Here is a 26,803-nt window from a genome sequence, read left to right as displayed (position 1 = left end):
CTACTGTCCCATCATCAGCCATTGGAGATGTTTGCTGCCAGCAGTCATAGATTGGCTACCTGCCATTGTAATCAATCTCATTATACCATCCCCTCCATAAACTTATCAAGCTCAGTCTTGAAACCAGTTAGGTATTTTGCCCCCACTGCTTCTCTTGGGAGGCTGCGCCCAAGTTTCACTCCTCCGATGGTTAGAAACCTTTGTCTAATTTCAGGCCTAAACTTGTTGATGGCCAGTTTACCTCCATTTGTTCTTGTGTCCACTGTGACAGGTTAGACCCCCTTGGGATGCCACCTGATGTACTGGGGTTTCACTGAGCCCCTCCTTCTGCTCCATCAGCCTGGATTCCCTCTCCCTGTTATGCTGAATTAGGCTCTCCGGCCTCTTGCAGCACACACAGAGGTAGGGCCACACCCCCCTACAGACACAGACTGAAGTCAGCTCTGTGTGAGAGGATTCACCCAGCGCTCACGTGCACACCCCTTTTGGGGAATAAACCCAAAATAATACTGTCTTGTGCTGTATAGAAAGAGCTTCACAGCGCAAACTCATAAAAATTCCCCCTCTCCCTCAATGTAAAGAGAGAGATGCACAACTTCTTTTCCCCCCCAGTTAGGAATTGCACAAACTGGGTTTAATAATACAGAAAACAAATTTATTAACTATAAAAGGCAGATTTTAAGTGAATAAAAGAGATAACAAATAAGACAAAGCAGATTACTGAGCAAATAAAACGAAATATGCAAGCTAAGCTTAATACGCTCAAGAAACGGGTTACAAAATGTAATTTCTTACCCTAAGTGTTTATTTTAGGCCGGTTGCAAAGTTTCTGTAGCTTAGAGTTCCAGTCATCTCTCTTTTCAGACAGGACCCTGTCTCAGTCTGGACCCCCCCTTTGCCTTCTCTTCAGGTGTCTTTAGCAGTCTTTCTTCTTGGGCAGGTAGGCCATGGAGTAGAGTCCCGTTTGCCTTCCTCCCCACCCTTAAATAAGATTTACATAAGGAAGGAATCTTTTGTTTCCCAAACTTGCCCCCCCTCCCCTCTCCTTTTAGTGGAAAATTACAAGAAGTCCAAGATAATGTTGAGTATCAGGTGACAGGTGCACCTGACCTAGTAGTGTCACAGCTACAGGAAGGCTGGAGATTAGTATCTTCACAATCTTGCTGTTTCTTCCTAATGGCCCATCAAGTCTGATGGCCTGTTGTCTGGTGGGTGTCTCCCAAATACACACCCAGCTGTAATTGTTACATAGTCCATATTCCTAACTTTAGATACAGAACTGATACATGCATACAAATTGGATAATCACATTCAGTAAATCGTAACCTTTCCAATGATATCTCACATGACCCATCTTGCATAAGACATCTTAGTTATGACATATTCATATCATAGCAATATTTCTATGAAGAATATGGGGTGTAACGTCACATCCACGTTGACACTTTAACTTAAATAACTCCTCTCCCTCCCTGGTACTTATCCCTCTGATGTGTCTATAGAGAGCAATCATATCTTCCCCTCAGCCTTCTTTTGGTTAGACTAAACAAACCAAGCTCTTTGAGTCTCCTCTCATGAGGTAGGTTTTCCATTCCTCGGATCATCCTAGTCGCCCTTCTCTGCACCTGTTCCAGTTTGAATTCATCTTTCTTAAACATGGAAGACCAGAACTGCACACAGTAAACTCCCTCCCTCCCTGTGCCATTGTCTCTCTTGCCAGGAGGCAGGTGGAAGCTGGGCTGTGTACAGGCATATGGAAAATTGCTGTTCCAACTAAAGGCAATGCTGGGAGGACACTCACTGCTGAGATCCCAGCTGGCACTGCAGAGCTGTCTCCTCACGCTGCAGGAGACTGAACTGGGATTAATGAGGCACTGCTGTAGGAGAGGTGCCCCCAGATCTTCCTGCCTTTATTGGGAAAGGAGTGCAGGGCCCCTGAAGTCCTTTCCCTGAAAGGGTTTTAGATGCAGGCTATTAATTAGTGCACAGCACAGGAACTACTGTCACTCCTGTTTATAAAGACTGGGGTCAGTCAGATCAGTCTGCAACATGCCTGTATGCATGATATAACCCACAGCCATTTCAAGGAATGTCCAATCCAGGCCAAGTTATGGAGACCCTGTGCTAGCCAGTCTGGGAGATTCCAGGCTTTGACGTGCAGGCTACATGAAGAAATACCTTAGGATCTGCTACAAGTCCTGTCCCTCTTCTGCCCTGCCAGAGCATGTCATGTTCATCGCATGCTTCCATCTCATTGACACATGCAAGGCACTATACTGCCCCTTGGCTTGCTTTTCCCTAGCGCATGGCTCTGACTCATATTCTTTTTCCCCCATCCCCAGGAGGAGCTGGCCTTGCAACTGATCAATAACCCAGAGCATACCCTCAAGGAGTACGAGCACTCTTATATCCGCAGCACTATCCTGCTTCTCTTAGTCCTGCTTATGGTACGTGTTATTGGCTCAGACACCTCCACGGGCTTGGGGATTTCTACAGCATTGAGCTATAGGCGCGTGTGGTTGTGAAGTGAATGACACAGAAAGGCATTTGAAGGGGGACAGGATGCTGAATAGCTTTGGGGGTTGGGGGTGGGCTGCAGAGCCATTCAGCTCTAAGATGCCAAGTGGATTCTCAGTCTGGCCCAGGGTGGTGGAGATTTCAAGTCATCACCGTTGCATGGCTGCTTGGTGGCCTGTGTAGTGATCTCAGTCTGGTTTCTAAAACACCCCCTAGATGAGTCAGCCTTAACTGGTCCAGTCTCGGAGCAGGCCTGGATTGAGTGCGCCTGGAGACCGTGCGCTCCTAACCCACTATTAGAGAGGAGTGAAGCAAGGGCAGTCACTCTGTGGAAAACGTGAACTGCTGTTGGATGTCCTCTGCCTGTTCTTTGGATAGACAGTGGGGGAGGCAGGGGGCATTCACTTGGGCACTAAAGTCACATGGGGATAGCAGGGAGGCAGCCATTTGCCAGTTTGTTTCCTGAGAGCTCACTGGCATGTGCCAGCTGCCTGCCACTCCGCCATGCTGCTGCAGAGAGCGTCCCAGCTCCCATCCCTTCCTACATACAGTGCTACAGGGGAAATGGTGTAGAAAAAACCTATCCGAACTATACACCAGGGGCAGAAACAGGATGGGTGACTATTACTTTACTCATGGGGGTGGGGGGGGGAGCATAATGAACAATGGGGGTGCCAGCAATGTCAGCCCCTACATGCACGCGCTTGCTTCTCCGCCCCACACTGCCGGGTCAGTGTCCTCTGTATTTAACCACTTCACTCCTCCCAGAATCTGTGCTGGGCACAGGCATTCCACCCTGCAGGCTGGGCGCGGGCACTAAGGGCCTGGATCTTGGCCTGCAGCTGCTAACCACACAGAATCCATCATCTAGCTGCATTTAAGTCTGTCGTTCTCCCTCCCCCCCCCATGCACCCAGTTTGCTCAGTTTCCCCCTCCCCCTTCATTACCTGCCTCCCCTGCTCCTCCCGTCTCTAATCCCCGCAAGAGCTCTGACGACACGCTGCCCTCCCAGATCACCGTGCTCATTGGCATCGCCCATGCGCTCGTCATTTACCGGGTGGTGGCGACTGTAGTCTTCACCCAAAGCGACTTCGAGTTCATCCGGGAACGGGCCAGCACCGTGGCGGTGATAACGGGGGCCGTGCTGCATTACATCACCATCGTCGTCATGACCAAGGTACGGAGCGCCGCGTGACGGGAGCCTTCCTCATTCTCCCACAATCAAACACCCTGCCCGTCCCTTCTCTCCTTTCACCCTCCCTCTCCTGTGTTGCAGGTGAACAGGCGTGTGGCGCTCTTTCTCTGTGATCTGGGTAAGGCAAGGCACATGCTGTATTCACCCTGCATCTAGCATCCTCCAGCGCAGCCGGCTGGATTCATCCTGAACATTGTTGGTGGAGCACTAAAAGGGGCCGAGTCTTTCCATTGATATCAATGGGCTTTTTCACTCTGGCCCTCGCCGCTGCTTGTACAGAACACCTTGAAATATGCTAACACCACCTAGCTCCTGGACGGCTGAGGTTCTCAACCTTTTTCTTTCTGAGGCCCTCCCAGCATGCTATAAAAACTCCACGGGCCACCTGTGCCACAACAGTTGTTTTTCTGCATATAAAAGCCAGGGCCGGCGTTAAGGGGTTGCAAGCAGGGCAATTGCCTGGGGCCCCATGCCACAGGGGCCCTCACGAAGCCACATTGCTCAGGCTTCACCTTTAGCCTGGGTGGTGGGGCTCAGGGACCGGGGCTTTAGCCCCATGCGGTGGGGCTTGGGCCTTCTGCCCTGGGCCCCAGCGAGTCGAATGCTGGCCCTGCTTGGCCCCTGAAACCTGTTTGAGGCCCCTTAGGGGGCCCCGGATCCCTGGTTGAGAACCACTACTGTACAGCCCAGCAAAGAGAAGGGTATTACCACAGCCGCCTCCTCCGTCCCCCAAGCAAATGAAATGAGCCCTGGCCAGAGCTCTAATGAGCACAGCAGACCGGGAGCAATTCCAGAGCCAAGGGTATTCCGTTGGGAGGCCACTAGCCTCAGATAGTTAAATGGAGGGACTCTCTGCTCCAGCCCCCATCCTGATCTCGGCTGCTACCAAGGCTCATGTAAAGAGAGGTGAGTCTGGCAGAGAGCCAGCGCCCCAGCCAGGCAGGGCTTCAGAGAGCCAAGTCAGCATGTCTGATACCACCCGGATGTTAACTGGAAGCCAGAGCCGCTGCTGGAGAGCTGGTGAAATCGGTGCCTATCCTGCCCCAGCTCTAGTTTGAGTGTAGCCCCCAGCACAGCTGATTGCTGCAACAGAAGCCACAAGTACATAGATCGCTGTGTCAAAGTCCTGGGATTGCTGAGGCTCGCTAGACCCGGGGCTACAAATCCAGGGGATCAGGTTCAGGTCCAGGGGATTCTGGGTCAGTAAAAGGCCCGAGCGCTTTGGAATGAAAGCACGACGGGCTGAAGGTGCCTGTCCAGGAAGGAGGGGGGCTCCTGCTGCTGCGACTAACCCACCCACCTGCACTCCCATTTCCAGAGAAGCCACAGACGTTCTCGGAGCGTGAGAACATCTTCACTGTGAAAATCTTCACCTTCCAGTTCTTCACCTACTTCTCCTCACTGATCTACATCGCCTTCTTCCTGGGAAGGTGAGCGCGGCTATGCCCCAGCCAGGTCCCCAGCTGGGGTCATTCGGCACAGAAGGAGCTGTACCCATTAACCCCGGGCGGAGCTCTGCATTTGTACTGTAACACACACCTAGGGCCAATCACCCTAGGGAGGCCCATAAACCCAGTCAGGTTTGCCTGGTGCTTCTAACCATTGGTTGCAGGGGGAAGGTATTGGCTGCTCTGGCGGCAGGGATAAAGAAGGCTGGTGCCGCTAGTGAGTGAGAGAAAGTTCCTGCAGCCTGACTTCCTGGACGTTGATTCTGTGGGTGAAATCTTGGCCCCCTGGAGGTCACTGGGAATTTTGCCATTGATTTCAGTGGGGCCAGGATGGATTTCACCCTTGTTTTTTGGGATGGGTGTGTAGTTCTTCACCTCTCTCGGCTTGTCTTTCTCTCGGTTTCTGTCTGTCCCTCTCTTGCTGGGTTGATGCACTTGACTCCGCCTGTGTTTGTCTCCCACCCCCTCTCTCTTTCAGTCTCTGCACCTGCCTCTTTCTCCCCTTTGGTGCCTGGGTCTCTGTCCCAGGGGTAGTCATTACCCTCCCAGCTCCCTGCTTACAGAGGGAGGGGCTGGGAGCACCAGCATCAGGCCTATTTAACTCTGCACTCTCCTGGTCAGGATTAACGGCCGTCCTGGGAACTACGTGCGTGTAGCTGGCAAGTGGAGGCTGGAGGAGGTGAGTAAATTGTCCATAGTGCTCTCATACCCTCTCTGCACCACTCCTGCTCCCTGACACACCTCTCTGCCCCTTCCCCACCCACATCCCTGGCACTGTCTCTGTTAAAACCGTTGCTTCCTTCTACCCAGTACAACCCTTCCAATCACTCCAGGTTCTTCCTGGCCCATGTTTCTAGCACCCAGCCCTTTGTCCCAAAGCCAGCCCATCTGGTCTGCACAGTATAACTCTCTTCTCTTTGCAGTGCCACCCCAGTGGCTGCATCACTGATCTCTTTATCCAAATGGCCATCATAATGACCCTGAAGCAGACCCTGAGTAACTTCGTGGAGTACCTCACCCCGTAAGTCCACGCACCCTAGGCACTCATGCCAGTAGGATGCGCTCACGTGTCTGAGCTGCATGTTTCTGCTTGCGGAAGCAGTCTGCTCTGACTACAAACTTTAACTGGGATTCCCCCAGGCAGTGTCTGGGGAAGGCGAGTGTGAGGCCAGTTGCTGAGATAAGATCAGTCAGCAAATTCTCTTCAGGAAAAAATGAAATCTGTCTCTGGAGAAAGCAGAAGTAGATCTGGTCAAGCGACAAGAACAATACCATGAGACACCGTGACTAATCACAGAGCCAGAACAGTGCATTCCGAATACAGAACAATGGACGGGAAGGTCCGTACGCAGCGTTCAGCTCAGACCTTGTCACAAAAACGATTTGAGAAAAGAACAAATAAATCAAATGGGGCTCTGCTCCTGGACAAGTCAGAGAGAACAAGGGCTGAACTCACTGAATAAATTATTCCCTCTGAACAGCTTGGCCTAGTTCTAACTGGCACCTTGACCCGACACTAAAAATTCACTCAATTTTTCTTTTAAAACTAATTTTCTTTGACATTTGGAATGGCCCTCCTAGCTATTTAGTATGTTTGCCACCTCCTGAATTTTTAGGCCCCAACTTTACTTGTCTTGGGGAGCAGTTACACCACAATAGCCCTGTTGATTTTAGTGGGACTACTCACGTGAGTACGTGCTCGTCAATGTCAGAACGGGATTCACTGTCAGGCCGTTGGTAAACTACAGCTATTGGGCCATCTTATAGATGGAAACTGCCTTCTGCTATTGGTAAGAATTCCCTCAGTAACACCAGCAGAAGGTGATATGTTTGAGAGAGAGGAAGGGGGAGTGTGTGTGTGAGACCTTACAACAGAACCAACCCACTGCTCAAGTCTCCATGTTGGTGTTCCAGAGGGGTTACTGTTGGCCCAGTGCAGGGAGCTGCTCTGGTAGCCCCCACACTTGGCTCTTTAGCATATATCCCTCACCCCTCTGCCCTTGTGTTACTGTCCCTGCAGCTGGCTAAGATTAAGGTTCCGAAAATCACTTGCCAACCCAAAGGACAAAGACAAGGTTCACATGGAGCAAGGACCCGAGGACTCCTGCAAGGAGCAGTGCCTCAAGAACTACCAACTCAACGAGGTCAACGTCTTCAGCTTGTTCGACGAGTTCTTGGAAATGAGTATGTGGCGCTTTGGGGTCATGGGTGTAATTAGTGGGCAGCGGGGAACGCCTGGTTCTCAGGTGCTGTGTTCTGGGCCCACGCCTGCCCATTCCCATTGCCTCTTCTCTTTGGGTCAGTTTTTATCCAGGGGCAGCAGGTTTTAGCTGCTTACTCAACCCAGGTTTCCTTGCGCCCAGTACACAAAGGGTGCTCTGAATGCCCTGGAGCTGGGTGTGACCATGCTCCCTGCTCCTGGGGTCCAGTTCCTGATGTTGGGGCTAAGGGGGAATCATACCCTTGCAGCTAGCAGGACTGGGGCTCCTGTGAGAGAAGCTGGCCACCCCTGTGACAGAGTGGTAATACCAAACGCCCATTCACATCCCTGGGAGTGGGGGCAGGTCCTAGGTCTCCACATGCAGCTTGTGGAACGTGGTCAGGCTTGGTGACTGCGTTCACTATTGAGGGGGAGGTGCGAGGGAACCAGCCCTGCCGCTCACCCAGTCCGTAGCCCATCCCTGAGCTAAGACTGCAGAGCCCAGGGAGAAATGGGCACAGTCTGGGTAGATTCACCCACACACCTGCTTGGGGTCACTCGCACACATCTTGTCCCGAGCAAGACCTGGCAGGTAACTATGACATCCCAGGAGGCGGCCTGGGAAGGATTTGTGCCTCAGGGACGACCAATTCCTTCCCTGCCCTGTCCCGCCCTTGCTTCTGGTAGCATTTGGGTACTGGCTGTGACCACTAGCAACTACTCTCCCCTCTCCTCCCCCCCCCATCCCTCTTCAGCTGAGCAGCCTGCCCTTTGGGGATCACAGAGGGGTCCCACCCCTCTGTGATCACTCCTGCATGGATGACGTTGGGGTAAGTAGAACTGGGCATGCAGCTCCTGATCTTCCCTCCGCCCACCCCCTACCCCCCCCATGGCTACAGCCATGAAGTGAGCAGATCACGTGGAGGGCTAGAGGGGGTGTCTGACTCATCCTCTCATGCTGCCTGGCCACTCAGGGCCATGCCAACATCCGGCTCTGAGGCATCGTGCATACAGTAAGTACTTGGGCCTGTGGTCTAGCTGGATGTCCTCACAGCTCCCTTACAGTGCCTGTGCTTTGTCCTGTTCTCAGTGATCCAGTACAGCTTCACCACCATCTTTGTGGCTGCCTTCCCCCTCGCCCCGCTAATGGCCTTCATCAATAACCTTTTTGAGGTCCGGCTGGATGCCATCAAGATGGTGCAGCTGCAGAGGCGCATAGTGCCTAGGAAAGCCAACGACATCGGTGAGTGGGGGCCAAGGGGAGGGGCTCTCCATGAAGAACATGGGCCCAATAAAGAAGGCACTTTGGGGGGGAGGGCTAATCTTACCCCAAGACTTAACAATGGCACTAACTACTGCAACAGACTCTTTCCCTAAGTCATGGTGCCAGAACATTGTCTGCTCCTGTTTCTGCTATTCCAGGGGACAGTTAGAGATAGAGGGTGCATTTGAAGAGCTGGGGGGGGGGGGGGGGGACAGGATTGGAACAGTGGGGGGGCTGTAAGTCAGGACTGAGGTGCATTGGTAGAGGCATGGATAGAATGTGGATACACTTTGCTTTGGCCTAGAACGCATTGCTAGTTCCTCACATTCATACGCTGCCCGTCTGCCCACATCACTGGGTGGATACAGTACTGGATAAGTCTCATCATTGTAGTGTTCTTGCTGATGCAAGCCTGCTGTGCTGGGCCACCGCGCTGTGCCCCACAGAACACAACTCCAGAGATCAGCCTGGTCAAGCCCAATCCTCCTCCCATTCGTGGCAATGGCAAAGCTCACAGAGCAGTGTCCTGGGCACCAAAGCAGCTGTGGGAGCGCCTAGCTGGGTGTGTCTCTGACTGCTATTCTCTTGCAGGCATCTGGCTGCAGGTTCTGGAGGCCATTGGTATTTTGGCCGTCATTGGCAATGGCCTGGTGATCGCCATCACCTCAGACTTCATCCCCAAGCAGGTCTACAAATACACGTACAGCCCGTGCATGCTGCAGAACCGCACCGATATCAAGTAAGTGTCACCCCACAATTGCCACAGCCTTTCCTGAACTGCAGCCACCTCGCTCGCTTTCTGTGTCTAAGTGAGCCTGTCCCTGCAGCGTGGGGAAAGCCATCTCTCCCGGCCCCACTGCGTAGCAAACAGGGCCGGTGCTACCATTTAGGCCAACTAGGCGGTTGCCTAGGGTGCCAAGATTTGGGGGCACCAAAAAGCGGCACCCCTAATTTTTATTTTATTTTATTTATTTATTTATTACAGCGGCCACAGCGCTGGGAGGGAGAGGGAGTCTGAGCCGCCGGCAGGCAGCCCAGGGGAACCCCCGGGATCAGCGTGGCGCCAGCAGCCCAGGGGTTCCCCTGGGTCAGAGCTGCTGCACGGATCCCTGGGCCAGGGGGTGGGGAGCTGCCGCGGGGGGGGGGGGGGTGCCTCAGGGTGGAGGGGGGGGTGGGGAGCTGCCGCAGGGCTGGGGGTGGGGGGCGCAAGGTGGAAGTTTCGCCTAGGGCGCGAAACTTCCTTGCACCGGCCCTGGTGGCAAAGCCCAGCCAGGAACGCAGGAGCTTTACTGCCGCCCTTTGTTCCCTCTCACTCCTTGTGACTCTTGGGATGGGGGGACGAGTTCCGGGAGCTGGCGCTGCTCCCAATGTTGAGGGTTCCCCGTAGGATGTGAGGCCGCATCGTGTTCTTTCCAGCAGTCCTTGCCCTAAGATGCAAAGTAGGCTATTGGGAAGCCCGCAGAGGGAAAAAGAACAGCCAGTTTTGGCAGCAGGTGAGGTAGTGACCTCTAGAGGGATGAGCAAGAACTGCAGCCAAAGTTATTTTCCACTCCCATTTGCACAGGGCAGAGCAGGTCTGTTGACAAGTCGGTATCTGCTTTGTACACAAATAATGCAAACACCTGCTAATTGTGCTCAGGTGACTACCAAAAAGATACCCATTCACTGGCTGCTGGCCGTTCTGGCTATTCAAACTAATTAATGCCTGCTTTTGAAATAGACACTAAAGTAATCCACACAGAAATCCATAGGGAAGCTCTTACATTTTGTGTAAAAACAGCTGTTAACTGTGGCTGTTAGCACTGCAAGAGTGCACTTGGTTGGTTTTTTCACTCTGGGCAACCCGGTTCCTACCATGTGGAGTCAATAATTGATTGTTTTAATTGTGTGCTGTTTGGTCAAGCAGTAAAAGAGTAGATTAGTCCCAGCCTGGAACTGTCTCTCAGCCCCTCTCTAAGAAGCACCCTCTCTCTCTCTCCTCCCCCCACTACAGAAGGGATGTGGACAAATTGGAGGGCAACGAAAAATATTAGGGGACTGGGGCACATGACTTACGAGGAGAGGCTGAGGGAATTGGACTTATTTAGTCTGTAGAAGAGAAGAGTGAGGGGGGATTTGATAGCAGCCTTCAACTACCTGAAGGGGGGTTCCAAAGAGGATGGAGCTTGGCTGTTCTCTGTGATGGCAGATGACAGAACAAGGAGCAATGGTCTCAAATTGCAGTGGGGGAGGTCTAGGTTGGATATTAAGAAACACTATTTCACTAGGAGGGTGGTGAAGCACTGGAATAGGTTACCTAGGGAGATGGTGGAATCTCCATCCTTAGAGGTTTTTAAGGCCCGGCTTGGCAAAGCCCTGGCTGGGATGATTTCGTTGGTGTTGGTCCTGCTTTGAGCAGGGGGTTGGACTAGATGACCTCCTGAGGTCTCTTCCAACCCCGATACTCTGATTCTAAATCCAACCCCCTTAAATTGCACTGCTCCAAAAATCCATCCCCTCTCCCTTTTCACCAACAATCTCTCCTCCCTGTGCATTCCATGCCTTGTCTTGCCTCTGAGTTGGATCCTGCACAGGGTAGTGTGTCCTCAATTCCCTTGACTTCACTGGGAACTCAGAGTGCTGGGCATCATCCAGAATCAGCCCTTTACATTGCTCTCTGGGACGGGGAATGTTTCCTGAGCTATAGGCCCATTCGTGCCAGGGCCTGAGCACGTCCTGGGAGTTAATAAGAGCCCTCGGCCCCCATGGGAGTTGCAGGTGCTCAGCACTTTGCAGAGACCGTTCTTATGCTTAGGAAACACTGCATAATTTCATGATTTTTAATAAGCATCTCTGAGGCCTTGTTCCTGCACCATCAAAGTCAATGGGGCTTTTGCCATTAATTTCAATTAGAGCAGGATCAGGACTTAGATTCCCACCCTGAAAAGAACTGCCTGGAAGCGAGCTAAAGATACCCATCTCTTCTAATCCTCACCTGGGTATCCTTGCCTGGACGACCCCATTGGGGCACTATTAAGCCACTGTCTAGTGCCATGTTTTCTCCCTATGCAGCTGTTTGACAGGTTACATCAACAACAGCCTCTCAGTGTTCCGTGTCCAGGACTTTGAGTGGCAGATGAAGATGCCTGAAAAGCTTCCAGATTTTATGAGGAGTGAGATCACAGAATGCAGGTAATAGGGGACAATAGCATGGATCCATCATCCAGTCTCACATGTCCATAGGTGCTGAAACTAGGGGTGCTGGAGATGCTGCAGCACCCCTGGCTTGGTTTCCATCATATACAGGGTTTGCAGTTTGGGTCAATGGCTCTCAGCACCCCCACTATACAAATTGTTCCAGCCCCCCTGTACACATCCTCACAATAATACCCTACCACCCATCCTCAACAAACAATATTGCAAATATTCTCTACAAAAAATATCTTGAATGTTTTAAGGTAACACTGGCATGCCTCCCTTCAGCCCCCCCACTGACTGGGAGAGCGGAAGACAAGATCCGTAGCTGGTGTAAATCAGTTTGGATCCCCTGAAGTCAATGGATCTATGCTGCTTTACGCCAGCTGGGGATCTGTGAGTGGACAATGGGAAGGTCAGCTGGAGGAAGCACAATACCTGAATTGAACAAAGCTGCCCTGGGGCCAGGCAGGAGAGGGACTAAATGAACCAGTAGGCCTCTCCCACCACTAACTCCTGTGACTCACAGTTCGAGGGGTGCGGAGAGATGGACTGCGACCAGCCGGGGAGGGGATTTAATGGGAAGTGCACACAGGGCTGACGGGTGTTGTCCTGTAGGTACCGGGATTACAGGAACTCCAATGACTACAACTACTCTGTCCAGTTCTGGCATGTTTTCGCAGCCCGGCTCGCCTTCCTTATTTTATTTGAGGTGAGTGCTGTGGAGTCAGCAATGTCCGGGCTGCACGGGGAGCCTTGTGCGGCATGGGGAAGGAGACCGAGGCGGTGGGGGAAAGAGAGTCACACGTTCTTCCCTGGGGAGTGATTGTCAGTGGAGAGTGAGAGTGTGCATGGCTGTTTCCGCACTGGCTGAGGGAGTTTTCTTCTCTTGTCCCCAGCCTGACCTCTTCAGTGAGGCAATTAGCTCCTTTATCATGGCACTGCCCCTTTGCATCAGATCCCTGCTCCCTTCACCTGCCTTCAGACCCTCCCCCGTGTTCTGCCCTCACCCACACCTGTCATCGCTTTCCCTCTCCCCTACCCCTGTGCCCCTGCTGACAGTCACTCACTCCTGCTGTTAGTCCCCTGCTCACTTGCCATCTGCCCTTCAGGCAATGCCATGCACAGGTGACTAGCAGGAAAAACAGCCACTGCCCTTGGCTGGGGGCAAATTAGGACAGCCTCAAAGTCAGCTCTGCTGGCAGTGGTACCATTGCAAAGCTTGCATTTCAAAAGGGAGTGTGGGGCTACATCCAGAGCCAGACATAAAGCTAAGAGAAACCAGGGACTGTGGGTCCTCATGGCTTGATCTGCCACCCTCTCTGGCCCAGGTTTCCCAGGACTGGAATGAGAGGGGGTTGATGTTTTGGGGGCCCCATAGTAGCCTGAATTTGGGGCCCTAAGGGGAGGCATTACCCCAGAAATCATCCCTGGATGCAGCAGTGTGTGTGTATTTTATGACTCCGATCAAACTCCCACTGAAGTCAATGGGAGTCTTGATTGATTTCAATGGGAGTTGGATTGGGCACTGGATGGCTTGCGTACTTGGTATATGCCAATGTGGCAGCTGAGCATGGCCATGGAGCTATTACTCCTTGCTAATTGCTGCTGGGTCACTGATCACAGCTTATCTCCCCTGAGAACTGGTTCTGACTGCATGGTGGGCTGTGCTTGCTCATTTCAGCACGTGGCTCTGTGCATCAAGTTGATTGCAGCCTGGTATGTACCCGACATCCCCCAATCGGTTAAGAATGAGCACCTGAAGAAAAAATATGAAAATCTACAGAGAGAACTCAGGTAGGTGTTGTCCTAGGAATAGCTGTGAAGGGTTCTGGAGCACCGTCTCTCCTGGAAGGCAGTGTGATCTAGAGCTTCTTGTCCTGACTGGCTGTGTGACCTTGGGGTTAGTCATTGCACCTCCTCTGCACAGATACCATTAATAGTAGCTGCCCTCCCTCAACCACCACTCCACTCAGAGGGCTACTCTGAATAGGAGTGGGCAGAGCAGAAAGGTGGAACAGAACGGTCTCTGGTGGGGCTTGACAACCTCTTACGTTCTGCCCAGGCTGGAATCAGTATAAGGGATAAAAAATGATCTGTGTTGGCCAAGTGTCATCTCTACTCCACTGGCAAAACCTAGGCATGCTAGGGTCTTAACTACCAATTCTACCACAAGTCAACCTCCTGACATCTAATCTGCCTGTTCAGTAGAGGAAGTGTGAGATGAAGGCTGGTGGCATGTGACTTTTTAGAAGAGAGTCCTGCAAGCATTGGTTAGCCTCCCAAAGGAAGCAGTGGAAGCACTATCCCTGGTTTCACTTAAAACTAGACTGGTGAATAGAAGGAGCAATCCATCCTTGGCCCCTGGAGGCTGGATTAGCCCAGTGATTCTCCAGTTTTTTCATTCTGGAAACTGTCTCATCCAAGAGACAGTGCACCTCTGAGGGACCCGCCTGCCCTACAATCCCCCTGTGCTTGGCTAGCCACATTCCTCATTCTACAGAGCATGAGGGAGGGCTCCATAGTCCTTTATTAATCCACAGACCACATCTTGAGAACCCCTGGATTAGATTACTCAAAACTAAAGCTGGCCAGAAAATTCGTGTTGGGGGGACTTCCCCCTCCAGAAAACTCCCACAGAAATGAAAATTTCTCAACTTTCCATGGAAAAATTTAGACTTTTTTTGGTAAAAAGTCAAAATTTAAATATATCTGCTGAAAACTGAAGAAATGCTGCTGTAATGCCCTATGGGAGTTGTAGTTCAGATGCTTCATGCTGCCATTCTCCTTTGTAGGTTGGACTATATTTCACATGAAGCACCACAGTCTCCCTCTATTAACAAAGGGAAGTGGTACATCATGGGAGTCCCTGATCATGTTGCATTATGGGAGATGTAGCCCAGCTAGGAAACCCTGCCCACAAAGGAGAATGGGGACATGAGGGAACTGAACTACAAGTTCTAGGAGACAGTGTGATGGTATAGCCAAATCAAAATATGTTGCCTTTCTGCCATTTGGGGTTTTTTCCAATATAATCTAAATTTGCTAAGACTAGCAGACTCTTTTCACAAAAAGTCTTTTAATTGAAACCCTGCTTGCCATAGTAAAATAGCTTTGCTAAAACTTTTTCGACCAGCCCTTCTAACTAGTTTTTACTCATCTCAAGTTTGATTGTTCTGTTCAATAACTCTGATGGTGTCACTGGAACTACCTGGATTGTTTCTGTATCTTCCAAAAAAAGGGATCGCTCTACAAGCGTATAGCGAGTCACTGAGCACGCAGCAGAGGTCAGAAGCAGAGACTGCAGATCCAGTATCCAGCAGGACAGTGCTGTGGGCTTTGGAGGCACTATACAGGCACCTCCCACAAACCCTACAACTGCAGCTCATTCTTTCCTATTGTTTTGGACTTTGCCTCTTAACTGAGGGGGAAACAATGCAATGGTAAACTTGCATGAGCAGATCATTTAGAATCTCACTGTGGCAGGGAAGAAGACTGTATCTTTAAAAAATGCTGCATTTCAAAGGTGTCTCCTCAGAGCTGGGGGAAAACATTTGCACTGTTGGCCAAACATAACAGTTTGTCTGATTTCAAAGAAGGCTAAAAAGGGCTAGATTTTTGCTAAATTTGTCATGCTTTTCCACCATCAGGGGCAGACACGATTTTACTCCTGCACCCTCCTCCCAAATTGCTAAGAGGAAATACCATATAAGGCCTATGTCTATGGAGATGGGTAAGGTTACCCTGTCTGCTGTACCAACATTGTCCCCAGTTTGGAGGGACAGTCTCTGTCCCAGCTGACTCTCCTTCCTACCATACATCTAAGACCTATTTCTTGACTAGATGAGAGACTGGATTCCTGACCGCTGATCACTGGTTCTTACTGTAATGATGTGTGACCTTGTGCAAATTAACCTCTTGGTGCCTCCATTTATGTAATGGGGCAAACACCTACCTACCTCACCTGGATGCTGTGCAGCTTAAATAATTAATATCTAAAGCACTCTGAGGCCTTGTCTACATTGAGAATTTGCCCTCATTCCATTACTCAGTGACCAGCCACTGCAAACTCCAAATACACACAAGGAAATCTGTGTTTGGCATGAGTGGAGCTTACCTCAGTTTCAAACAGCAGTTAGTTCCACTGAAGCAGGTTGGGGCTCTTCTCAGCTATATGTGGGATTTGCTCTGGCGCAGCGAGCGACACCACTTGCTGGCCAATGTAAACCAGCCCTTGGATCCTTTCGGAGATCCTGTGTTAGCATTTCTTTGAGTCAGGCAATCTGATGCTAATCTACGGCAGACGACCTGGCTTTATCTTCAGTAGTTCATTTTAATCCTTCACTTGTCATTAAACTGGGCTTTGCTGGCTGGGCTGTGGAGTAGATTGCTTACTTTCTCTATCCCCTTTGTATTTCATATGTCTCACCAGTCCTTCTCCTTCCAGTGGAGTCTCTCAATGCTCCTGTACACCTCCATCACCCAGGAAGCAGCTATTCTCTCTTTTACTAAAGTGATCACAGTAGTTCCTCCTATAGGTAAGGGTGCAGAGCAGGGCCTTACCCTAAATCTCCTACATCCCAAGCGAGTACCCTAATCACTGGATGGTAATGGGGTAGGGTGGCTCCCTCTCTTAAACCCTGCACTTGTTGGCACTTCACTCCTGGCTAGTTTAGGTCACTCCCTGCTAAGCTGGCTGGCTTCAGAAGATCCCTTCCATAGGCACCTAACTCTCCCCATGCCCTTGTATGGGGAGCCTGAGCACCTAGGTCAGGCTGATTCCACGAGGTGGCAGGCTGCCTGAGCGCTAGGCATTACAATGCTTAGGTACCTTTGTGGATCAGGCCCTTGTCGGCCTTCAGTGAGGACTGACAGCTAGGTTTGAAAAATGTTAGTGTCAGATTCACAGAGCTAAAGCCCAGTTGGAAGATGCCCAATAGAAAACACTCTTAAATCTGCAAATGTACAGGTAGACCCCAGAACTGCAGAGAATCCTGTGTGGGAAGATCCCTTCACACTAAGTGCCAGGGAAGGCTGGGGTCCACTGACTTGGAGCCTATTGTAGGATCAGGGCCTTTTAACGTTGGCCTTTTAATGGGGCCAAGCTAAATCTAAGTGAGACAGACTTAAACTCGTGCAACAAAGTTTCAGTGGTTTAGCTAAATTGGTTTAATTCACATGTAGGGCTTGTCCACATGCGTGGGTTTAAAATCACACTAACTTTAGCTAGTGAGCACTCAAATGACCTTCCCAGTCCACACATGCTGCAATTCCTCCAAGTGGATTAGCTGGCCCAGAAATACTTATTCTACAATCCACTTTGAAAGTTCTTTGCATAGTGAGGTAGTGCAGACTAACATTGACATTCATGCACGGCTCATTTCATACTAGGTTGGCAGTACGCCAGCTTCTATCCCACTGTATTTTGCCAGGACCAGCCTGTCTGTTTACCTGGGTGCCCTCCACTGCTCTGGGGTCATGTTGCCCAGATGTCCCCTCCCTGTTCAAATGCTGGCAGGAGGCCAGGAACAGTCCATTTTTTCCTGGAGTACAGCCCTCAAGCCTTCCAGCAGTGCTATTACTGTCATCTAATGCCTTGTGCAGCAGCATGGAAACATGCAGAGATCTTTGATCGCCTTGCCATCTGGGGAGACGCAAGGGTACAGGCAGCACTTTCCAAAAAAATATCTGAATAACGCAGTCTATGAAGACATCTCTAAATAGATAGCCCCAAAGGGTCACAGTGGGACCCTATTCAATGCCACAGCACAAGCAAAGCATTTAAAAGCCACTACAAGAAAATGAGGGACAAAAGATGGACCTCTAGCAATACTCCTATGACCTGTCTTTACTATGAGACTTTTCTGCTGGGATGCCACTATTGGTGTAAATTCTGTATTTAGACAAGTCCTCAATGTGTAGTTTAAGGATTAAATTGAACCTTTTCTAGTTTTCTTAAATAATCAAGGCAATTAAATGAAAACTCCTATCACCCTACCCATTAAGGCTGAGCAACAAAGCACTCAGAGACAGGACATTCCAGACATTGATTCTTGCTGTCATCTTTCCTGTTTTCCTTGTTCAATGTCAGCTCTAAAAAAGTATGTATTTAATCTATGCCAGAAAGTATACGAGCATAATGACTGAATGAATCTTGCAGTCAAAAAAATGTTAGCTTTTCTAACACCCTGATTCGTGAATTTTTGATTTGTCAGCCTTGTGCTAATGCTAAGTTTTTCATTTGTTATTTACATCTAAGTGACTAGATTATGAAACATGGCAGGGGAATCAAGCCCTGATACACACGTGCCTGCCTGCTAGGCTGAAACTTTAAGCATGTGAAATCCGCTGAAGTCCAATGTGGCAACTCAAGGGCCCCCCGTTGGACTTCAGTGGACTAGTCACATGCTTAAAGTTACACATGTGCCTGTGTGCCATGTTGAATCAGGTCATTAATGCAGCAGGTGCCAGACTGATGTGGCATTTAAAATATTTTCCTGGCCTCCCTTATTCTGGATGCCAGGTATGTTGTACATATTTTAAAATGCTCAGTAATGGTTGCTTGAAATACTGTGCAATAATATTGTAATTTTTTAATAAAGGTGATTTTATACAATAAACTGTTTTTTTTTAAAGATGTTGCTTCGGTTTATTAAGCAAAGAGTTGGGCTGGGTTTGGATGGTAAAGAATTGAAATGTGAAGGCCATTTTAAATATTGGCTTGGGGGCAGGACCGTGAACTTGTTAGAGTTGTTAGTCGTTAAGGTATTGGCATGGGACACAGGCCATCTGGGTCAGTTTCCAGCTTTGACACGAACTTCCTGTATGACTGGGGTGAGTCACTTCAGCAGAGATTTTAAAAGCTGCCACAGGCATTTGGATTTGGGATGTCCAAATCTCTTAGCCAACTTTGGAAAGCTCAGCCTTAATCCTGGTGTCAGTTTACACATCTGTAAAATGGGGATAATACCTCCCATACTACTTAGGGGAGTTGTGAAAATATGTGTGTTAATGTCTGGGAAGGGCTCAGATAATACAGTAGGGGGTGAAAAATACATACATAGAATATGAGGGTTAGAAGAGACCTCAGGAGGTCATCTAGTCCAACCCCCCTGCTCAAAGGGGGATCAATCCCCAGACAGATTTTTGCCCCAGATCCCTAAATGGCCCCCTCAAGGATTGAACTCACAACCGTGGGTTTAACAGGCCAATGCTCAACCCACTGAGCTATCCCTCCCCCCCTACATTATGCTAGGCATTTACAAACTTTAGGGTAACATTTTCAAAATCACTTGTGACTTAAGCCTGACTTACACACAGGTTTTGTACCAGTAATTATTTCAATGTTTAAAACAAAAAACAAACAAAAACAGAAAAAGTTATAACGGTACAATCCAGTGCTAAAAGGTGCTTATATCGGTATAGAGGGAACAAGTTATCTCTTCATGAAGCACTTTTATCTCACTATAACTGTGTCCACATTAGGGCTGTTACAACTGCTTTTTTATGTATACTTGCACATTATATCCTACTCTAGTGATATTCTTGGATTTGAAAGGGAACCCTGACACATTTTGCCCAGAGCCTTGAAATGCTCTTTCTGGCATTGGTGAAAGCTATTGTAAGTAGTTTTATTGAATTGGCTTAATAGCATAAAATGCATTATGTTGGCTATTAATACTAAACTCACATTTATATAGCAACTTTCATCCCAAAGCACCTTCACACAGGCAACCCTTCATGCATCACTGAAATGCAGCCACCTCTGAATTGCAACACTGTAAGCTGCACACAGTAATGTGACAAGCTTAGCACAGAAAGTAAGGAAGAATACAGTAGCAAATTGAGACTGCAGAGAGAATTTGAGCAGGAGGATGCAATTAGTCAGGTCCTGTCTCTTTAGAGATGGCACCTCTAATAGCACACTGGGCACAAATCAGGACTGAGTGAGAGAGAAGAGTAATATGCACTGATCAACACCACTTTTTGCCATGCTGGGTTTTCCTTGGAGGTATCCCTTTAATGTACTGATCAGGCCTAAGCCTGTTTAACTTGTAAAATTTGACAAACCCACAGCCCAACCCAGTACAGCTGCAGGTCAGACACAACAATAAACATAAAAACAAGTTATTTACTGCACTGTCTCAGGGATCACAGCTTCGGGTTTGGCTTCTCCATCAAAAAGCCATGAAGCGCTGAGGGTTAACTCAGCAGTGAGAATGGCAAGGCAGGGTAATAAATAGAAACAACTCCTAAGTAAATAACAAGTGCACAGCTGGTTTATCTGAGCTTACACAGCTTCAAAATACATTGCTCTGAGGCCACAGTGGTGCTTTTATTGTAGTTACTGGGAGTTGCATGTACAAATCATGGGCTGTATCTGATCCTGAGATCCATACTCTACTCAGGGCCAGATTCTCAGCTGCTGTAAATCAACATAGCTCTACTGAAGTCAACAGAGTTACTGATTCACATGAGTGAATATCACCCCTATCATCATCATCATCATGCATCCTTGGGGGTTTCAGTGGAATTGCATAGGAGAGCAAAATTTGTCCCTAAAAGCTTTTTTCTTTTCATTAGTCTAAGCTGATGGTAAGGACTTAAGTATCTCATTCCTGCCTTTAAGGAACATTATGATGCAGGGCAAGATGCTGGCACCAAGCACTTTAGAGGAGTCCATCATTTGGAGTGGGAAGGGAAGGGGGTGGATCTGACATTAATCACCCTCGTTCTTTGCCTCTCCATGCTTATGGATGGTAGTACCTCCTCCTGGCTGAATTCCACTCTCCTAATCAGGTGACAGGGAGAATACAGCAGCTATTAAAGAACCCATCTAGCACAGCTAGAATTTTAGTTGAATCCATTCAGCAGGCAGCACATCCCATCACACCTGCTGCTCAAAGAGACACATGCTGCTTTGTGTCCTCTAATGTTCTTTGTGGCGCGCGGACAACGTCGCACAATAAGAGTGGTTGATTTTGGAAGATAAGGCTTTCAGTGTTGCAGTGAATTGTCTCTGCACACAGGATGGGTTCAGTTATCATGCTCAGGAGCACGGAGCATTGAAAGGAAAGTTACACAGACCCACGATACTGGTTTAGAACCTTGTCTCCTGTCATCTGGCGCTTCTTTTCCTGCTTTAACTCAGCCCAGCTGGGTTCCCATGTTTATTTCCCCCCCTGCAGATCGGTGCCTCTTGGGAGTAGAGAACTCAGTTTAAATCAGGCGGGTACCCCTACCAATTAAATGCTGATGGTTTTTCCTCACTGTACAATGCAAGGCTGATGCTGACCATTATTTAAGGGTATCTTTTTAAGCAAGAAATGGGGGTCCTGCTCCAGCACCCCCTGAATTCAGTGGCCCGAGTCCTGTCCCCTGTGCTCTTGCAGCCCGGGGACTCATCAGTCCTATGTAGCTAGTTTTTTAGACCATGCCCATCCCCGTGGAATCTGGGGCTGAGGCCGGAAAGCCCTGACCCACCCTGCTGCCACGGGGTCCCAGGGCTGAGGTGGGGTGGGTGATGTCGGTCACAGGGAGCCCCCAGGGTGCAGTGGATGAGGCTCCTTCCTCCCACCTGCAGCCTCCCTAATCCCCTGCGCCAGGGCCCCGCCTCCCTCGCTGCAGGCTGAGCCCCGCCAGGTGAGCGCAGCCTGCGTCATAGGCTAGGCGGTGTCGGCGCGGGACCAAAGCTGAACCCCGCCCGGTGCATGCCGGGAGCTGAAGTCCTCTCCCCCTGGGAATCTCAGCCTCTGGGCCGCCCCGGGACTAGTACCCCAGAGTGCTCCGCGCGGGGTGGTGGAACCGCCCCTCCGCCTACCTGGGCGCAGGTTCCCATGGCAACTGGGCGGTGCCTGGGTGCAGGTGCCAAGAAGCCTCTCCGCCCCACCCACGGCACAGGCTGCCCCCGGGGTGGGGCCCCCTGGACGGAGATAGGTAGGTGTCACCCCAGACACTGCCCTGTCCCCAGCCAGCCAAGCTCCCCAGCAACCCCTTAGTCACCCCAGCTCCCCACAGACCCCCAGTACCACCTGCAGCCACCCCAGGTCCCTCACTGCCAATGCCACCCACAGCCAGCCCGAAGAGCTCTGCTGGGCCCCATAATGGCTAGGATTCCCTGCTTGCTCTTCCCCACTGGTTTTCTTGTCTGATCCCATCCCCCAGGTTCACTGCCTTCTGCCATTCATACCCCGACTGCTCCACGGGGATCCCTGCCTGGCTGCCTGCTCTTCTTCCATCATTGTGCCCACCCAAGGGGTTCTCCACTGCTCCTTCCATTTTCCACCACCACACCCACCCATGGAGTTCCCTGTTGCTGTTCCTCCCCCAGTCCCCAGTGTTCCCTACCACACCATGCTGCCCTGCCTGTTTGACCCTTGTGCTAGGAAGTCCTCACTTTGCTCTAGACCATCACCCCTTTGGTGGCATTTTGCAGGCACCTCAACCTGGGAAGGAATCACACTGCAGGGATGCCTTATTAATATTGGGATAGATCCAGATATACTGAGACCAGTGGCAACCCTGTGATGCATGCCCAACATGCTATGCTCCACTAGCAGCTGATCGAGGTGGAGCATAGCATGCTAGAAGTGGGCTCTGCCCGGGCCATACTTGTCTATTTAAGGTGATAGTGGCACAATCTATGTTCTATGGTTTGGAGCAGCTCTGGGGTTCCTGGCAATGTTTGAACACCTGTGATTAAAAGTATAAATAGTAATTGGAGATTATTCTGATCCAAAACTCACCCTTCAAATGGTCCAGATATTGGGAAAATTTGGACCTGGATCCAAACATCACATCTGGATCCATTACATCTCCTTAATGGGGGGAGCCAAAATCCTGGATCAGAATACCCTCAAACTTGGAGATAGCTAGGACTAGAGTGACATCCACTTTTTTGACTTGGTTTTATTTCTGATCATGGAAGCTGAGAGCTCATATCCTGGCATCAGTGTTTTAAATAGAAAGCTGATGAGCAAGTGGCTCTATAGTAGAGAATGAACAGGCTATACAGCGAGATGGGAAGGACTGAGGTTCACCTTTCATATTTTGCTTTGAAAAAAATTGAAAGATTTAAAAAAAGTTTCATTATTTCTCTTCGTTAAAGGGGAAAAGTTACTGATAGAGTACTAAAAAATTCTGGGGGAAAAATCACCCACTGAAACTAGAGTGTCAGTGTATTATTATGAGCTTGGTATTCAATGTTTAATGCTGACATTTTATGTGGAAACTGGTTTCTTTTAAATTGAATTTCAGTGTAAGTCGCTATAAAATGAAAGATTGGAAATGAAAATGCTTGGAGGAGGATTGGTCAGTAAGGAAACTGCAGAATCGAAATGCAGCTAATTGCAGGAGGGCAGGATAGTGTGGTCAGGTTTCTTAGAAAATGGGTTTGCCTAGTGGCTAGCCAGCATGGTGAGCTTTGTGAATGAATCCATGCATATAGACAAGTGCACAATGTCAGTCATGAGGATGCCACCCACCATTTTTAAATGCTGTGTGTTGCTAAAAGCAACATTTGTCAGTGAGCTTTAGAGGAGCAAAGAGCAGTTCTTTAAAAATCCAGCCTTTGAAAAGCTAGGTGTGTACTCACCACCCATTCCTGCCACACCGGATATTTTAGCCTCTGAAATTCCCTAAGATTTACTCTCTTGAGTTTCTCTGTGATTTGTTCTTCAGGGATTCATTTGTCTTTTTAAAAACAGAAATACTGGTTACAGAGACACAGTGAACTCAGATTTTTGTAAAAACTTGTTTTACAATTTTTTGCTAACTCAAACCCAACAAAAATGCACTGCTTGGATACTGTGGCGATTGGCAGGCACTATATGTAGCTGCCAGGCTTTATGCAGTTCCACAGGTGACATTTTATACAAAATGTAATGAGCTAATTAGCATATTTACAAACAGTTTGCATTTGACTCTAGCATATGATCAATACATCCTTTCCCAAACAGTGGAGCTGCACAAAACTTGACAACTATGAGAGCTGACATAAGGACTCTATGCTAGCCACTTGCAGCCCCCTGCCTAGTGGTCATGTCAAGGAGGGAGGGGTTTGGCCAGGTAGGGGACACAGCTTGAGTGCAGCATGCTGAAGATATAGGGGACATGGGAAGCTGAGCTCTCTAGTTTTCATCATACTCAGATCCCCAGATGCTCTAGACTAGAGTATGAGGAGCACAAGTGTGATTTAAAACCTTTCCTGCTCCCTGATCCTGCCCCAATTACAGAAACAAAGTCACTGAAAATTGGGCCCATTGTCTTCATAGATCTCTGCAAAGTACTTAGCACACTCTTGGTGCTATCCAACTAAATAATATAAACAAAAGCAAAGTCGAACTGGAGTGTCATTGTCCAAGCTAATAGAAGTGCAGAGAACAAACATAGAAATAAACAAGTTACAGGAATAGTGGGAAGATTTTTAACATTATTCCGGTTTTAATAATCTACAATCCACCACATTCCTTTACCCACATTACTAAGTGGACACTGACCATAAATACAGTCATTGATCATGCTTTCACTTTTGAGTGAAGCAATACACACTGCTCCCTCCAACTGCCAATGATGCAGAAAAAGGTGTGTGGGTTTAGAGGGAGGGTCCTGACTTTGAATGAGATGTAAAGCTAAATGCCTCATCAGTGGTAATTAAAAAATATCCAAGGGCACTTTTTTGCAAGAGTAGGGGTGTTACCCTGGCGTATTGACAAAGTTCAAATTGGAATAGTTACAATCTGCCTTCGTGAATCCGTTTCACTTGGACACAGTATCTTCCTTACTTCCTGCCCTTAACTGTTGGGTAGGGCTGCTGTGTGCTGTTAAACACCTGCTGTTTTTAACCCCAGTGATGGCTGCATTTCAATAGTGAATGGAAGGACATGTAAATAGAGCATGATCCTGTAAGATGCTGAGTGCACTCAATTCCCATTGACTTCATTGAGAGATGAGTATTCAGCTCTTTGCAGGATTGGGCCCAACAGTTTATAAAGTGCATTGGGATGAAAGACACTGTGTACAAATTTAGATCTAGGGCTATATTCTCTGTTGGTTTAACTGCATGGAAGTCAACAGAGTTACACCAGAGAATCTGGCCCTTCATATTAAAATTTATTTTAACCACCTACAGTTTCTTCAGAAGTTCCCTCCCCCAAGGATCAGAGACTTAGGGAAGGGACATCCAGTTTTGTGGTTGGAGAGAAAAGCTGGCATGCAGCATTGTTGAAGCAATCAGCGGACGCCATGCTGTGTCATCCCATACTTCTGAGAGAAGACACAATGCAGGCTGCAAACAGAAAAGAGCAGTAGGTGTGACATGTCTGACCCTGAGGCTCAGAGCTCTGCAAAAAACCAATCACAAAGTTGCCTTTGAAAAGGCTGGTAAAGGCATGAGAGCTGCAGTGTCATCTTTAATCCTTTTCTATTTGATTATTTTTGACAGGTGTGTAACTCACCCGCTTATTGTTTAACAAATCCCATCACGTTTTGTACAGTGATGCAGGATATAGCCGCATGCACATGCCCGGGGGGGCTGCTTGTGGAGATCACGGGCTGTCTACATACCGATCAGTGTTCCAGAATAAGAGATAGGACAGAAGAAATTTCACTCAGGAGGATAAACCCCAGTGGGGAAGGGTACACAGCATTAAAGCCACCAGCATGATTGGCCTTAATTGGCCCCCTCAGCAAAGTGCAGTGACTAATGAGCCATGGACACTCAACTCCCCTCCCACTCTAGAAGTGGACCCTACATATGAGGGTTGAGGCCCAGTGTGTGGGAAGCTTGCACTGCTGCTGCCTTGGCCAAACAGGACGTCAGTCTCCTGAGCTGTCAATCTGGCAGCATTCACTAACACTAAATTCACAAGGACAAAATGTTTTAACCAGGAGTGGCGTTCTTCCCCTGCCAGCTGCTCTCCACTTTCCTTACTTCCCTGTCATGCTGCCTTCCAGAGCATAGCAAAGGGTCAAACTGACAGACCACCTCTCCCCACTATGACAAAACCTACCACCTTCTTCCACTCCTTGCTTACACCCAGATTTGCGCTCATTCAATGTGCCTCTATTTTAAAGTACCCAACTTAATACCTAGGGCTTCCAGAGATGCCACAGATCCCGTTAACTTCAGATCAGCTCTAGGTGACACAAAAGTAACACCACTAGTGGCTGGTCTCTGTTAGCATTCCCACCAGTGGGAGGCCAAGACATGCTTCTAGAGGACAGTGCTTATCTGGCTGTACTAGCCTGATGCTTTTCTGAATGTCAGAGTCATCCAACTTCTTTTTAAAAAGAAAAATGATTTTGCACCATTAGTGTCATTCCATAACCCTGCATATTAAAAGATTCATGAATTTAGCTAACCCCAATTTGTAGTGCTTGCTTCCCAGTAGAGCTGTAATATCTGTGACACACTTTATAGTCTAGTGGGATGGAAAAAATATCCCCTTAATAACCAGTTTTATTGCTTAGCCATAAATGCTTTGTCTCTGCATGGGTAGGGAGTTGGAGCCCAGGGAATAGATTATTTTCTCATTATTCAATTCACAGTGTTGAATAACTGAGAATAGCAAATACGGATGTGGGAGAGAGAGTAACACATTTTGCAAGCCAAGGAGCGCAGTGCAATGAAGTAGAAGCTTCTATTATAAAAGCTAAAATACAATACAAGACACAGACATCCGTGACTAAAGCCTGGCAGGCCATTGGAATGCAAAGACACTATGTAGGCTACCATTTGTTATCAGATACATTGAAAGCAGGGGTCAGCTGAACCTGTTTGCTGCAGGTTGGAAAGATAGCATATTTCCCTGGTGGTTTCTATCTCGTGCTCCAAAATCCAACCAATAGGTTTTTTTTTTTTTTTTTTTAAGTTAAAAGGGTGGGATTTTAGAGATTTTTTTCAGTATTGGCCCAACTATTCCACTGAAGTCAGTGGAAGTTTTACCAAAGACTGCAGTGGGAGCAGTTAGACCAATGATGGGCATTTTTGAAAATGCCATCCTTAA

The 26,803-nt window shown here is 48.8% G+C and overlaps 1 protein-coding gene across 1 annotated transcript in view; it reads left to right on the top strand.

Moving 5' to 3' along the window:
- ANO9 (anoctamin 9) overlaps positions 1-14,696 on the top strand; it is a 39,422-nt gene extending 24,726 nt beyond the window's left edge. The window contains exons 13-25 of the mRNA XM_065403339.1: positions 2,343-2,447; positions 3,530-3,694; positions 3,794-3,830; positions 5,031-5,142; positions 5,782-5,839; positions 6,084-6,181; positions 7,181-7,344; positions 8,451-8,603; positions 9,216-9,363; positions 11,676-11,795; positions 12,417-12,510; positions 13,483-13,595; positions 14,594-14,696. Of these exons, the coding sequence (XP_065259411.1) occupies positions 2,343-2,447; positions 3,530-3,694; positions 3,794-3,830; positions 5,031-5,142; positions 5,782-5,839; positions 6,084-6,181; positions 7,181-7,344; positions 8,451-8,603; positions 9,216-9,363; positions 11,676-11,795; positions 12,417-12,510; positions 13,483-13,595; positions 14,594-14,696 (1,470 nt within the window). The remainder of the gene's footprint in view (positions 1-2,342; positions 2,448-3,529; positions 3,695-3,793; positions 3,831-5,030; positions 5,143-5,781; positions 5,840-6,083; positions 6,182-7,180; positions 7,345-8,450; positions 8,604-9,215; positions 9,364-11,675; positions 11,796-12,416; positions 12,511-13,482; positions 13,596-14,593) is intronic.
- The last annotated feature ends 12,107 nt before the right edge of the window (positions 14,697-26,803 follow it).

This window comes from Emys orbicularis, chromosome 4 (assembly GCF_028017835.1).
Source record: "Emys orbicularis isolate rEmyOrb1 chromosome 4, rEmyOrb1.hap1, whole genome shotgun sequence".
In the NCBI taxonomy this organism is placed as follows: domain Eukaryota; kingdom Metazoa; phylum Chordata; order Testudines; family Emydidae; genus Emys; species Emys orbicularis.
Note: the sequence above shows the minus strand (reverse complement) of the source record. Positions and strands in the feature narration are given on the sequence as shown.